Below are 14408 nucleotides of genomic sequence, written 5' to 3'. Positions count from 1 at the left end.
CCCCACGGCTGTGACCCACGGTGCTGCCCCACAGCAGCATCTCACAGCGTGTGCCCCACGGCTCTGCCCCACTGTGTGACCCACGGCTGCGACCCATCATTGTCAGCCACAGCTCTGCCCCACGGCACTGCCCCACGGCTATTCCCAATGGCTGTGACCCACAGCACTGCCCCACGGCTGTGCCCCACGGCTGTGAGCTACAGTGACGCCCCACAGCAGTGCCCCACGGCCGTGCCCCATGGCTCTGACCAAAGCATTTGCCCCACGGTGTTGCCCCATGGCTCTGCCCCACAGCGTTGCCCCGTGGCTGTGACCCACAGTTGTCCCCCACGGCTGTGACCCACAGCGCTGTCCCGTGGCACGTGGCCCCACAGCCCTGCCCTATGGCTGTTCCCCACGGCTGTGACCCTCAGCCGTGCCCCACGGCATGCCGCCCCATGGCGCTGCCCCACACTGATGCCCGACGACGATCCTCCACGGCTGTGCCCCACAGCGGTGCCCCACGGCTGTTCCCCACGGCTGTTCCTCACGGTGCTGCCCCACGGCTCTGCCCCACGGTGTGTGACACGCAGCTCTGTCCCATGGCGTGTGACACACGCCTCTGCCCCACGGCGTGTGACCCACGGCTCTGCCCCCCGGCGTGTGACACGCAGCTCTGCCCCACGGCGTGTGACCCACGGCTCTGCCCCACGGCGTGTGACCCACGGCTCTGCCCCCCGGTGTGTGACACGCAGCTCTGCTCCACGGCGTGTGACCCACGGCTCTGCCCCACGGCGTGTGACCCACGGCTCTGCCCCCCGGTGTGTGACACGCAGCTCTGCTCCACGGCGTGTGACCCACGGCTCTGCCCCACGGCGTGTGACACGCAGCTCTGCCCCACGGCTCTGCCCCCCGGCGTGTGACACGCAGCTCTGCCCCACGGTGTGTGACCCACGGCTCTGTCCCCGCGTGTGACCCACGGCTCTGCCCCACGGCGTGTGACCCACGGCTCTGCCCCACGGCGTGTGACCCACGGCTCTGCCCCCCGGCAGCCCCCCGGCCCGCCCGCCCGGCCCAGCCCCTCAATCTCGACGCGGGCGGCGCCGCCAAACTCAGAATCAAGCCGCACCGCTCCGAGCCGGGACCGCGCCCCCGACGGGGAGGGGGGGGGGCGTGGCTCTCCTAGTCACGTGACGGCGCCATCCGGGTCCTTTGCCTTCTCTGCCTCTTCCCAACATGGCCGCCTCAGGTGAGCGCTGCGCGGCGGCGGAGCCCGGCGGGGGAGGAGGGAGGGGGGGGCGGGGGCCGGTCCCGGGTCCGAGGGCCCCCCCGGACCGTGGCGGGCGCTGCCGCTCCCCGAGGCGGGCGGGGGGGCCGGGGGGGGGGGGAGGCGGGCGGCGAAATTAGACCCCCCTCCCCCTCCCCCCCCCCTCCCGTTTTCCTCCTTCCCCTCCCCCCTCTCCGGGCCGGCGCGCGCGGCCGCTGCCCCCGCCCGCCCTTCCCCTATTGGCGGGGGGGCGCGCGCCGCCGGCGGTGATTGACGGGCGGGGGCGGGGGGGGGGGGGAAATGGAACCTTCGGCCGCGTCTTCACTGCGCAGGCGCGGAGCGGGGAGGGGCGGGACCCACGTGGGGTGCGGGCGCGCACGCGGCCGGTACCGGGGGGGGGGGGGGGGCGGGGGCGGGTAATGGTGGTACCGGTACCTCAGCCCCCCCCCCGGGACTGGCTGCTGCCCCCCCCCCCGGGGCCTTGGTCGCACTTTGCTGGGCCGGGGGGGGCTGGAACGGCCCCCCCCAGCCTTTATTTGCCCCCCCCCGCAGCCCCAAAGCAGGGACCGGTTGTCGTGTCCCCCCCCCCCCCCCGCCTTTTCTCGGTGCCATTTGGACCCTGAGGGGGGGGGGAATGCAGTAAAACACCTCCTTTCAAATCCCTACCCCCCCCCCCAGCCTTTATTTCCCCCCCCCCAGCCTTTATTCCCCCCCCCGCCTTTATTCCCCCCCCCCAGCCTTTATTCCCCCCCCCAGCCTTTATTCCCCCCCCCAGCCTTTATTCCCCCCCCCCCAGCCTTTATTCCCCCCCCCCAGCCTTTATTCCCCCAGCCTTTATTCCCCCCCCCCCGCAGCCCCAAAGCAGGGGTGTCCCCCCCCCCCCGCCTTTTCTCGGTGCCATTTGGACCCTGGGGGGGGGGAATGCAGTAAAACACCTCCTCTCAATCCCTACCCCCCCCCCGCCTTTATTCCCCCCCCCGCCTTTATTCCCCCCCCCCGCCTTTATTCCCCCCCCCCCCAGCCTTTATTCCCCCCCCCCCGCAGCCCCAAAGCAGGGGTGTCCCCACCCCCCCGCCTTTTCTCGGTGCCATTTGGAGCCTGGGGGGGGGGGGGGAATGCAGCAAACACACTCCCCCCTCAAATCCCTGCCCCCCCCCCCTCAAATCCCTACCCTCCCCCCCCCACCTTAAGCCGCGGGGGAGAAGCCCCCACCGCCTTCATGATGGCTGACGACCCCCCCGGTGCCTCCCCAGGGAAAAGAACCCCCCTTCCCCAGCCTGGCATAGGGCAACCGTGGACCCCCCCCCTCCCCTGTCCCAGCCCGGGGGGGGCTCAACCACCCCTCGCTGGGGTGAAAACCAGCGGGAAGAGGCGTTTTCTGCGCAGGTGGGGGGGTTGTTGGGTTGTTTTTTTTTTTTCACACCCCCCCCCCCCGCTGCGGTGTCGGCGGGCAGAGCCACGCCATCATCCTGCGACAGACGCTGCTCCGCGCCGACGGCTCCTTCCCCGGCCCCGGTGACCCCTTCGACGTGGCCGGAGCAAAACCGGGGCAGACGGTTTTCGGAAGAGGCCGGCGGCCGCTCGGGAGCGGATCTGACATCGGTTTCCCGGGAACGGCGCTCGGCTCTGGCAGGAGAACGTTCCTCCTTCGGGGTTTTTTTTGTTTTTTTTTTTTTCCCAGCGGTCACCGCTGCTCTCCCGGCGTTTTTATCCGGCACTGACGTCATCTTTCCATGAGTTTTCCCCTTGGCAAACGCAGCTCGAGTCGCTCCGAAGGCCCGGCCGGATTTACGGCTTCTGGCCTTTGCCAACGGGTAGATCAGCAAGACTTGCCATCCCCCAAAAAAACAGCAAAATTTGGGGAGGGGGTTGGCCTAGAGACATTTGTGGCTGGCAGTGAAAGCCCGGGGGGGGCCACTGGGGGTTGGCAAGACCCCTGAGCAGCACCGGGAGCTCGTCACCCTCCCAGGTACAGCGCTGGGGGGCTGGAAGGCGTCACCCCCCCGCCAGGTCAGGATGGGACCCCTCTCTGGACAGGGTCCTCGGGGTGCTGCTTGCTCTCCCAGGGGGGGCAGAACCCATTTTGCTGGTACCGGCACCAGCATGGAGCTTGGCAGGGGGGGAGAGGTGTGGGTGTCATGGGGTGACCCCCCCCCAGGGTGGCTCCGTGTCTATTTGGGCTCCTGGGGGAAGCGTTTCCAGTCACCCCCAGCCTCAAAGCCGAGGCCGGGATTCCCGCGGGATCGGGAAGCGGCCGGAGATGCGAGGAGGGAACCCAGCGCTGCCGAGGTCCGTCTCTGGGGCGAGCGGCCGCCGCGCGTCTCCCCGTTGTCACCGGTGCCGTTCCGTCTCGCTCGGCTGTCGCGGCTTTACCGAAAACGCCTGGAGCGGAGCCGTGGGCTGGCCACAGGGATGGAACGCGGCTGGAGGACCCGAGCCGGCCCGGAGACGTCGGCGAGGAGCCACGGCTGCCTGGGGAGGCTGCGGGCTCAAGGAGACAGTGATGGGGGACGGAGACCCCCGAGCCTGGGGGAATGGATGTGCGGGGGGGGCTAAAAATAAGGCTCCGAGCTGCCGTCGGGTTCGCTCCTGGCCCTGAGAGCTCTCCTTGGACCGGTGCGGGCGCAGCCCAGGCAGCTCCGGTGGTTACGGGGAGGGGAAGGACGGGAGTGGGACTGGATGTGGTGCCGCCAACCTGCAGGGTAGAGGGTCGGTTTTAGGCTCAGCTCTTCTCTCCGTCCCTTCTGGGGTCTTGATGGACGTTGGGAACAAAGGTCTGGCCGGAGCGCTGGGGAACGGCCAGAGCATCCGTCCTGGCTCGCTGGTGGGAGCCAGGAGCTCCGGGTGGTGTCAGTGGTGCTGGGAGGGAGCTCGGGAGGGCAGGATGGCTCCATCTGCCCAGCGCCTGGATGAAAGAGCAGGGTACGGTTTCACGCTGCCCTAAAAAACCCGGGCTGAGACCAAAGGAGAAGAGCGGGATGCCAAAAACGAGGATTTGGTGGGGCCGGGAAGCGGGACGGGGGCCTGGCGTCGCACACGGGCAGGTGGTCCGTGCCTGGAGCCTCTCGCCCTCTTCTTTCCGTGCTGGAAAATGCTGGTGGTTGTTACATCGATGCTGGCGCGGGGATTTCTGTGGAAGAAACCATTTTAAGCGCCGTTGGGCGAGCGATCCCTCAGCTCTGAGCAGCAGCAGGCGAGCTTTGGCTAATTAGAGACGGCAAACGAGTAGCCTGTGAAACTCCCGCGTCTGTCATTCTTATCTTTGTTAAGGCTGCTGTGTGACGCTTCCCTGGTTAATTATCACACTCCCCAGCCAGGAGCCTCATAAGAGATAATCTGCGTGAAGTCCGGCAGTCCCAAAGTTTATTATTTCTTTTTAACAAAGATAAGAACGCGTGTTTTCAAAGGCAATTAGTGCTTTCGCATTGCTGTCACTCTAGTATCTCTCGAAGCAGCCCAGCTTTTCTTTCTCCGGGGAGGTGAGGGCTGAAGTGCAGCTTAAAAACCTTGGGGGGGGGGGGGGTGTCCCCAAGTCACTGGGGGTGTCTGAGTCCCCGGTGCTCTGCCAGGAAATGTTTTTGCAGGTAAAGGCAGCATTTTTGCAGGTAAAGGTGCCATCGGTCGCTGCTCCGGCCGCCGGTGCCGCAGGGGGGCAGCAATTCCTTCCGCAAGGAAAAAAAAAAAAAACAAAAAACTGCTGAATTTTGCAAACTGCATCATAACCCGCCTTCCTAAAAATAGCCCGGCTTCCCTGGCGCTGCTGGGAGGTGTCGCAGCCTGTCGCGACGCCCGGCTTCGTCAGGAGACAGCAAAGCCTTGACAAATAAACGCTGCGGCCGCTCGCGGCTCCGGCAGAGCCAAATAAAAATAAAAATCCCCGAGCCGGCGGAGCTGGGAGATTCATTAAGATGTCGGCAAGGCCGGCCGGCTTCTGGCTCCGGAGGGATCCCAGCGGCTGCGGGATCGCCGTGCTGTGCTCCGACGTGTCTCTCGCCTGTGGCCGGGGTGGAAGTGGGATGGCTTCTCCCTGTGCCGCCGCCTCCTCCCCCAAAATAAAGAGCCCCCAGGGAGGTTTGTGGGTACGGCTGACCCCCGGAACGTGAAGCGTGAGCGTGCTTCGAGCGGTAGGAGCCTTGATTCTCGGCCGTGCTGAATTTGTGGCTGTCATCCCTTTGGGAATAGAACATGAACTGGGATGGGGTGGCTGGCGCCTCGATGGCTCGTGTTGCGTCTCCATCGCCCGGACCGCTCCTCCTTCCCCTCCCTACCGAAACCAGGCTGGTCCCGGGCGTCTCTCACTCCCCTCCTCCTCTCTTTTTCTCTCCCCAACAGCTAAGAAGAAGAACAAGAAGGGCAAGACCCTCACTCTGACGGACTTTCTGGCAGAGGATGGTGGCGGCGGCGGGGGCCCGACCTACATCCCCAAACCCGTCAGCTGGGCCGATGAGACAGACGACCTGGAAGGCGACGGTACTGTCCTTGCCCAGCTGGCAGATCGGTAGAACGCCGATCCCGGAATTCTGTGGCGTTCAAGAAAGAAGCGCTCTGCTTCTGGGCTGTGAGGGATGCGGAGGCAGTTTGTCCGATCCTTCCCCTTCTTACGCCGCTGTGGGGTGGAGGAGTGGGGGGAGCGCACGGGAAGCGTCGGTAACCGCAGGGCCGGGTTTGGCCGTACGTTCGAACAGCCAGTGACCCAGAACAACACGCCCAAACGTTGTGAAATTCGCTGGTTGTTTCTTTTCCGGGGGGTAATTAGGGCTCGGAGAGTTCTCGTTAGGACCGAGACGCGCGGTCTGGTGAAGGGGAGGGGGATTTGCACCGACGCCGGGAACAGAAATGGGATAAAGAGCTTTCTGTTGGCCAGCAGCAGCGCCAGAGCAGAGCGGGCGGAGGGTGGGCAGATTCACCAAAGCCTGGGAGTTCACCGGTGAGCGCGGTGACCTCCAGCTCGGCAGCGGCAAGGCATTTTTCCCTCTGGAAACATGAATATCGAGCCACGGTATTTTTCCACGAGACGGGCTGTAATTCAGACAGGAATTAATCCCAGGAAGGCTTAGTGCTTTATTAAACGGGTCGCGGGACTAAATGGCAGCTCTCCGTTGCCGTTCTAGCCTGCCTCGGTTTCTCCTTGGGGGCTGCTGGTGCCTTTGGGGCAGCTGCTTTCGTGCTGGGTCAAAGAGCTCGGCGGGATGAATTTCAGGGCTTTAACGCGCAGCTCCTCAGCAGTAAGGCCGCTCTTGGCACCCTGCGGCGAAGACGATGGCGTTGGCAGTAACCGGTCCCTAGTTGGGTGGGTTTTTTGGGTGATTTGCCAAATTTCTCTCTTTAGTTTCCACCACTTGGCACAGTAACGATGATGACGTGTACCGGGCCCCTCCGATCGACCGCTCCATCCTGCCCACCGCCCCGCGGGCTGCTCGGGAACCCAACATAGACAGAAGCCGCCTCCCGAAATCCCCCCCCTACACCGCCTTTCTGGGAAACCTGCCCTACGACGTGACGGAAGAATCCATCAAGGACTTCTTCAGAGGACTCAATGTGAGTAACGGCTCGGAGCCCAGTCTGGGCGGCGGGGCAGGGCAGTGCTGGGGGTAACGCGGGCCGTAAAGACCGTGATTTTTGGAGGCTGCAATCCCCGTTTGCGCTCTGCTGGCTCCGTGTGTTGGTTCCTGCTTCGCTGCGGATCGGCTGAGGCAGCTCCCGGCTCCTGCAGGTATGTCTGTGTCCGGAGCTGGCTGTGAGGGGCGGTTTCCAGACGGCCGTGGCTGTCGGATTGCTTAATCTCAGGTGAGTCGCTTGACTGCCAGCAAGCAAACAGGTGTTCCTGCTGTTTCAGCCATGACAGTGACGGAGCGAGAACCCTTTTAAAGCAGGTGGCTGGTGCTTCTCCTGCTGAACCGGGCAAAGAGAGGAGGTTGGGCTGGATCTCGGGGTGATTTAGGGTGCACAGCTGGTGCCAAATGCCCACCCAGCTGCTCACTCGCTCGCTCCCCCTCAGTGAGACGGGGGGAGGAAACAGGATGAGAAAGTTTGTGGGTCAAAATAAAGGCAAGGAGATCACTTACCAATTAGTCACAGGCAAATTAGACTCGATTTGGGGAAAACGAAATTTATTACCAATTAAAATAGACTTGCTATTACCTGCTCCAGCACCTGGAGCGCTGCTGACGATGAACTTGGCCTTCCTTCTGCTGTTTCTCACTCTTCTTTTCCCCTCCTCCTCTGCCTGTCTGGCATTTTCTGCCCTTTTTTAAATATAATTTCACGGGGGTGCCATGGACTTTGCTGCTGGGCTGCGCTTTGGCTTGTGCTGGGTCTGGCCCTCTCGAGCGGTTTCCCAGCCAGAGCTCGCTCGGAGATGTCCTGCCCCGTGGCTGAGAACAGGAGACGCTCCTGGGGAGCCTGCAACTGCCTTGACAATATTTTTTTTTTCCCCCGCTTTAAGAACGTTGGAGCCTTTGGGTTATTCAGGGAGGAGGCGGGGAGGGCGAAGGCGGGACAGCAAGCGGCGATGGGAAATGGCCGCTTCCCTCCCGGAAGGTCAGCCTGGGAAATGCAGCTGGAGTCCGGCATTCCCCGCACGACAGCGAGCCGTGCTGATGGCAGCAGATCGCTCCTCCCGGGCAGAGCCACGCTGCTTACCTTGATCTTTTATTTTCAGCTTGTTTTTCTAACCTCTCGCACCCGCTGAGGCAGCATCCGCTCCTCCTCGGAGAGTAATAGCGTGGGTGCAGCTCCCGTAGAGGAGGAGGAGGAGGAGGGAGCCGAAAGGCTGCAGCCCCGGCCAAATCTAGGCAGAGGGGTCAGTGCTACGCAGGAGAGCAAGAAGCAGAGCCCGATGGTGGCCCTCACCCCCTGCGGAAGTCACTTGCTTCCCATCCGTCTCTCGTTCTCCCTTCCCAGTCTCTCCCGGCGCTGGTCCCGTGCGGCTCAGCTGAAGGCAGTTTGCGCCTTCCCCTTTTGCCGGCACGTCGTGAGCTCCGCAGGCTGCTGCCGCTTCCCGGGGCTCTGAGCGGGGAGTCACCCGGGAACCGCCACAATTTGGGAACCTCAGTCCAGCAAGGAGAGGTTGTGGAAGGTGTTAGTGCGGGGGGAGGTCGGAGGGAGCCTGGAGGCGATGCCGAAGGCTCCGAGTCCTCGCCGGAGGTGTACGTAGAACACACGGCGGATATAACCTGGCAAAGCCAGCAAGCTGTCCCTGGAGCCGGAGGGCTCGCGTTGAACACAGAGGGTCTCGGTTGAACAGGTCCAAAACTCAACAGGATTTTTTCTCAGGAGCCTGGGACGAGCTCTGGAAGCGGGTGGGAGGCAAAGGGATGGCTCCTGCTGGCTCGAGGAGCCGGCGGCCACGGGATTGGAGCCTCGTTCGTGGGGCACGGGGCAGCTATCGCCCGCTGAGCAGAGCTCTCCTGGCCCTCCGGATCCGTTCCGGCTGCAGCTACTGGAGATCTGCAGCTGGAAACCTCTTCCCCGTGCCAAATTCCTCCCTCCAAACAAGCATCGGAGGCGCTTTTAGTGGGAACCTGTGGTGCGTTTGAAGGGGGAGTTGAGTCTCCCTGCTCGTCACCAAGAGGATTTATTCATTCAGTCCCTTGAGAGTCATGAGTTGCGGTCTCAGATATCTCATTCCTTGCCCGGCCTATTACCATCGGGGAGCAAGAGTCCTAACGAGAGCTTTCCTCTTCTCTCTGACTGCAGATAAGTGCTGTGCGTTTGCCGCGAGAGCCTACCAATCCGGAGAGGTTGAAAGGTTTTGGTTATGCTGAGTTTGAAGACATAGAGTCCTTGTTCCAGGCCCTGAGCCTCAATGAAGAGGTGAGTCCCAGTCCCCAACGGAGCAGGGCTGGTGCGCGTCAGCCCCCGAACACTCCGTCCCCAGTCAGATCCGGTGCGTTCCTGTGCAGCCCTGGGTGCTAGAGATGCATTAAGAGGTTCCGCCTTGTAGAATGGTGGCTGTCCCTGCTTGCGAGAGACTTAAATGGGGAAGAAAGTGCTTTTTAAGGCCATCAGGGTCCCAGGAGGAGCCCCGTGTGGCACAGGCTGCCTGTTCTGTGCTCAGGCATCATCCCGGGATCAGCTCCTCTCGCCCTTCTGAAGGTCTGCAGGCCGCAAGGCTGACTTCTCGCTGTCGTTTTCAGTCTCTAGGGAACAGAAGAATACGAGTGGATGTTGCTGATCAAGCTCAGGATAAAGGTGAGTAACTGCTGCCTCTTGATCTTCCCTTCCCGTCGCCTGTCTCGGTAACCACGTCTTGTGCCGGGTTGGTGGTCAGCCCGGCTAAGGAGGGACAAATCGCTGTCGTCACGACACAGACCGCCAGGTCTGAGCCCTGCTCCAGATGTTTTGCCTGCCAGCACTTATCTAATAACGCTGCGTTGGTTCCTCCCACGCCCCCATACTGTCCCTGCCGTGCTAATTGCCTCAGCCGAGGGCTTTTCAAAGCGTCGGTGGTTCCTGCTGATAGAGAGCAGTGAACTCGGAGAGGCCGGGCTGTGCTCCCGCTCGGTTTGCCGCTGACAGCTGCTCTCGTCCCTGGGAGCTGAAATTGCCTTCCCTTCTCTGGCAGATCGGGACGATCGCTGCTTTGGCAGAGATCGGGATCGCTTCCGTGACTCCGAGAGGTTCGAGAGCGACTGGAGGGCCCGTCCTGCCACCACCGATAGCTTTGATGATTACCCGCCCCGCAGGGGCGACGACAGCTTCGGAGACAGTGAGTTGGCAGGAAAATACGTGTGATCCTTCCGTTGCTGTCCTGAAAGGGTGGCTGAGGCGATCTGAACCAAGGACAAAGGAGTCGGGCTGTGGCTTCCCTCTGCTTCTCCCTTGGGCCAGCAGATTTCCCGCAGGACTTGGTGGTTGGTTCCCCCGCGTCTGTAGCCCAGAGCTGAATCTGCCGCATCTTCCCATATGGATAGTTGTTCCTCCTTTCTGTTGTTTTCCCTGAAAATCTGCGTTACCTGGACATCCAGGTGTGCTTTTTTCTGCCCCGTCTGTGATCGGACGGTGACAGGGCGGCCACCCGGAGCTCATTCCCCAGCTAGGTTATTGTAAGGGCAAGTGGGTCAGTGCTGTCTCCCGTCCTGAGAACGGTCGTGAGGTTTTCCCACTTCCCGAAGGGATTTGTGACTCTGCCGCAGTAACAAGCGCAGGAAAATCCTTGCCGGTGTCTGTCACCTGAGCGTTCGGGGTAGAAGGATGTGCCCCGCTCATGCCGGACCCCCCTTCTCCTGCCTCCAGGGTATCGGGATCGCTACGATGATCGGTATCGTGATGGTCCGCGGAGGGATATGGACCGTGGCTTTGGGGGCAGGGATCGCTACGATGACCGCAGCAGAGACTATGACCGAGGTAGGATGGTCCTGAAGGATCGCCAGGGCGGAGAGGGTGAGGGTGAGACTCTGCCACGGCAGACGAGCTGCCCAGCATGGCCTGGTTCCCCTCCCATAACTGGGGAAGGCGTGTGGGACGATGAGCTGTTGCTCTCCCTCTCCAGGCAACTTTTAATCCCTGGCCTTGCCCTGGTCCTTATCAGAGCCCCGGTCTGGCCCAGATTTTAAGGTCCTTGTGTGAAGAAGACGCTGGCCTGCAGAAGGGCTTCCTGCTCTGTGCCCCGCCGGCCAGGGAGGGATCCGGACTCACCGGGAAGGGTTTCCTTTACTCCTGCAGGCTACGATTCCAGGATAGGCAGCGGCAGGAGGGCCTTTGGCAGCGGGTATCGCCGGGATGACGACTACCGAGGCTGTGGTGACCGCTACGAAGACCGCTATGACCGGCGGGATGACCGGATGGATAGGTGGAACTCCCGGGACGATTACGGCCGGGATGATTTCCGCCGCGAGGACAGAGGTAACGGCTTTGTTGGGGTGGGATCCGCGCCGAGAGCAGCTCGGGGTGGGATCCGTGCTCGTTCGGGGTGGGATCCGTGCTCACTCGAGGTGTCTCTGCTCCTTCCCAGGTCCCACCCAGAGGCCGAAGCTGAACCTAAAGCCCCGGAGTGCGCCCAAGGAGGAGGAGACCTCCGTGGCCCCTGCGCCCCAGTCCAGCCGGGCTGCCTCTATCTTTGGAGGGGCCAAACCGGTGGACACGGCTGCCAGGGAGCGGGAGGTGGAAGAGCGGCTGCAGAAGGAGCAAGAGAAGCTGCAACGCCAGCTGGAGGATGATAAGAGGATAGAAAGACGACCCCGAGAGAGGTGGGCTGGGGCCGGAGGAGGCTGGGGCAGGGCCTTCGGGCTGCCTGGCAGCAGTGGGCTGTTGGGCTTCAAACCTGGCCGGTGCCAGCCTGGCGCCTGGGGGGTGTCCGGGCAGCGGCGTGGCCCCTCGGACAGCCCGAGGAGCACAAAGTCACACTGGCAGTGGCCCTCTCTTCCCCCTTGACCTTTCCTCTTGGCAGCAGTGCTGATAGCGCTCCTCGGGGTGCTCTAAACCCGCTCACTAATCCTCTTCCCTCGCCGAGCACCCGGATCAGCCCTCTTTCCCCTCCGGCACAGGCATCCCAGCTGGCGAAGCGAAGAGAACCAGGAGCGATCGCGAACGGGGAGCGAGTCCTCGCAGACCGGCAACTCGGGGCCCCCTGGCACCTCTGTGGGAACCGGCCCGACGGGCAGGAGTAAGTAGAGAGCTGGGGGGGCCCCGGCTTGTCGCTCGTCACCCCTCTTCGCAGCTTAGCCTGTGACCCTACGTTCGTTCGTGTCTCCCCTGCAGCCACGCGAAGGAGGGAGAGCGAGAAGTCTTTGGAGAACGAGACGTTCACCAAAGAGGATGATGCCCCTTCTCCCAGCTCCAAGCCGAAGGAGGAGAAGCAGCCCCTGAAGGTGATGCCGGCGCCGCCGCCCAAGGAGAACGCCTGGGTGAAGCGGAGCAGCAACCCCCCTGCCCGCTCGCAGAGCTCAGATTCGGAGCAGCACTCTCCTACGAGGTTGGTGCTGAGGTTGGTGCCGCGCCGGGGACTGGGGGGGGGCACATCCTGGGCCTTTGCCCTCCGGATTTGCCCCCTGCCAGGAGGGTGGGAGATCCAGATCCAGGGATCGGATTCTCTCTCCCCAGGCAGTAAACAGCTCTCCCTGCTCCATGGCATTGGGATCATCTTCTCGAGGTCTTGATCTTGTTCATCACCATCATCTTTTTTAATTTTCTCTCCACAGCGGCAGCCAGACGGCACCAGGCCTGCCCTTGGAAGATGGGGCACCCCCGAAGAACGCCCACAGGAAAGGTGAGACTGGGGTTTCGCCCAACGCGAACCGCTCCCGGCTGGAGGAGCCGCCGCTTCGCAACTCGAATCTCTGCAAATGTGGCTCCCAAAACCGTCCCCCTCGTGGGGAAGGGGCGCAGAGCCCGGCCGAAGCAGTGGTCCCAACGCCCTCCGGCGGCCATCATGTGGTGGGGGGCTGCCTGCGAGACCTCACGGCCTTTTTCTTCCCCCCCCTCCACCCCAGGAGACGAGAACAAACCTGATGGGGGACGGGAGAGCGGTTCCAAGGTCCGAAGCGGGAGCTCCAGCCGTGGCCCTGGAGATTCAGATAGGTGGGTGACCCCGGGCTCTCCCCGCAGCGGCTGTCGGGCTCCGGAGGGGACGCCGTGTCCCCCCCCCGGTTTGGGAATCGCTGCGTCACCATCCCCTGCCCTCCCTCCGGGCACCGTAGGGTCGGGGTTTGGATCTGGCCCCCGACTAACCGGCCTCTGGCTCTTGCAGGAAAGAGAGCAGGAAGGATCACGACTCGCGACCTGCATCTGAGCCAAAGAAACTTGACGAGAACCCCCCCTCCGTAAGCACCTGGGGGGGGGAGCGCTGGGCCCTCGGGGTGGGATTCGAGACGTGGATCGGGCTCCCAGCGGTGCGGGAGTTGGTTCCCCTCGTGTCCTGGTTTGGGGGGTTTTTTTGGTCCGTTTTGGGGTTTTTTGGTCCTTTTTTGGGGGGGGGGGGGGGCTTGGTGTTTTTTTCTGCACGCGCTAAGGCGAGGGAGGTGTGAGCAGCTTCGCTTGTGCGTAACGGGGCTCCCCCCCCCTCCCTGCCCGCAGTTCAGCCATGCCAGCAAGTACGCTGCTCTGTCAGTAGATGGCGAAGATGATGGCGACGATGAAGAATGCGCCGAATAAAACCTCCGGGCCCTTGCGCCGTCTCCCAACCAGCCGCCACCATGGGATCATTTGGAGAATTAAAAAACCAAACCTCTATCCAGACAAGACAGAAATAAAACCTAAAACTCACCATCTCCTGGAGACCTTTCTTAAGCTTTTTAAATCAAAAAAAAAACAAAAAAACCCACACCCCAAAACCGAACCCCCGCGTGCTGCTGCCGCCGAAGGAACCGGAGCAGGGAGGAGCGAGAGTTTTTTGGGTTTTTTTTTTTTTTTCGGAGGCGGTGCAGGACGGAGCCCAGTGTGGTGGGTGGCTGAGGAAGAGCTGTGGCCTTCCTCCCTGGAGTTTTTGCCAGGCCCCCCCCCTCAATAAACCCTCACCTGAAGGTAGGGCTCCACTGATTTGGGCACCCTGATCTGTCCTGGCCCCCCCCCCTGGGCTGGGATTTGTCTTCACCGGGGGGGGGCTGCGGGTGCCGGAGGGGGCTCCGTACCCCACACCTGCAGTCGGGTCCTGGAAGGCACTGGCATCCCCTGGGACACCTTCCTCTTCCTCCTCCTCCTCCATCACCCCCCCGTGTCCCCCCTTTTTCAGGCACAAGCTGCCCCGACCACCCGCAGTGGGATAAACCTGGAGCTGCGACCCCCCCACTCCAGTTTTTTCTCTTTTAGCAGTCTTGCCAGCCCCAGGCTGGAGGGGGGGGGCGGTCGCGTCGGTGCCTTCACCGTGACACTTCCACGGGGGGGGGGGTGTCCCCAAACTCACCTCCTTTCCCCTCCCTGTCCCCCCTTTTATCTGGGGGGGGCTCTGCCCCCAGCACCTCGTGGTGAGGATGGGTTTATTTGAGCTGGTTGAAGGTGAGGGGCTGGGGGGGGGACAGTGTGCTCCACTGGGGGGGCGTTGGGGGGTACACCCACCCCCCCCTCACCCCAAAATCCTTCTGCCCCCCCCCCCCAGCCCTGGGGAAAGGCCCCCCCCAGGGCTGTGGCAAATCCCCCCCCGCAGCCTGGCACTGCTGGTGGCTTCGGTGCCATCCCCACACCGGCTGGGTGCCCCCCCCCCCCATCCCCAGGGGACCCCAGCTTT

The 14408-nt window shown here is 62.9% G+C and overlaps 1 protein-coding gene across 2 annotated transcripts; it reads left to right on the top strand.

The window, feature by feature from the left end:
- The first annotated feature begins 1160 nt into the window (after window positions 1-1160).
- Window positions 1161-13450, top strand: EIF4B (eukaryotic translation initiation factor 4B). Of its 2 annotated transcripts, none has more exons than XM_075049366.1 (15): window positions 1161-1228; window positions 5579-5716; window positions 6576-6784; window positions 8945-9061; window positions 9385-9439; window positions 9813-9956; window positions 10484-10594; window positions 10913-11092; window positions 11202-11436; window positions 11734-11852; window positions 11948-12161; window positions 12388-12455; window positions 12679-12766; window positions 12936-13008; window positions 13262-13450. In XM_075049366.1, the coding sequence occupies exons 1-15, from the start codon at window positions 1216-1218 to the stop codon at window positions 13337-13339; spliced, it is 1842 nt and encodes a 613-aa protein (XP_074905467.1). In that variant the 5' UTR covers window positions 1161-1215; the 3' UTR covers window positions 13340-13450. The 2 variants fall into 2 exon arrangements, with proteins under 2 accessions (XP_074905467.1, XP_074905466.1); XM_075049365.1 differs by having other exon boundaries at window positions 11948-12173.
- The last annotated feature ends 958 nt before the right edge of the window (window positions 13451-14408 follow it).

The sequence above is a fragment of the Buteo buteo genome, chromosome 17, assembly GCF_964188355.1.
Source record: "Buteo buteo chromosome 17, bButBut1.hap1.1, whole genome shotgun sequence".
Lineage (NCBI taxonomy): Eukaryota > Metazoa > Chordata > Aves > Accipitriformes > Accipitridae > Buteo > Buteo buteo.
Note: the sequence above shows the minus strand (reverse complement) of the source record. Positions and strands in the feature narration are given on the sequence as shown.

Bases quoted from the DNA above. Each gene is read 5' to 3' on its own strand.
- EIF4B (XM_075049365.1), top strand. The intron at 9,062-9,384 runs GTGAGTCCCAGT...TGTCGTTTTCAG, and splicing joins CCCTGAGCCTCAATGAAGAG to TCTCTAGGGAACAGAAGAAT. The intron at 12,456-12,678 runs GTGAGACTGGGG...CCTCCACCCCAG, and splicing joins GAAGAACGCCCACAGGAAAG to GAGACGAGAACAAACCTGAT.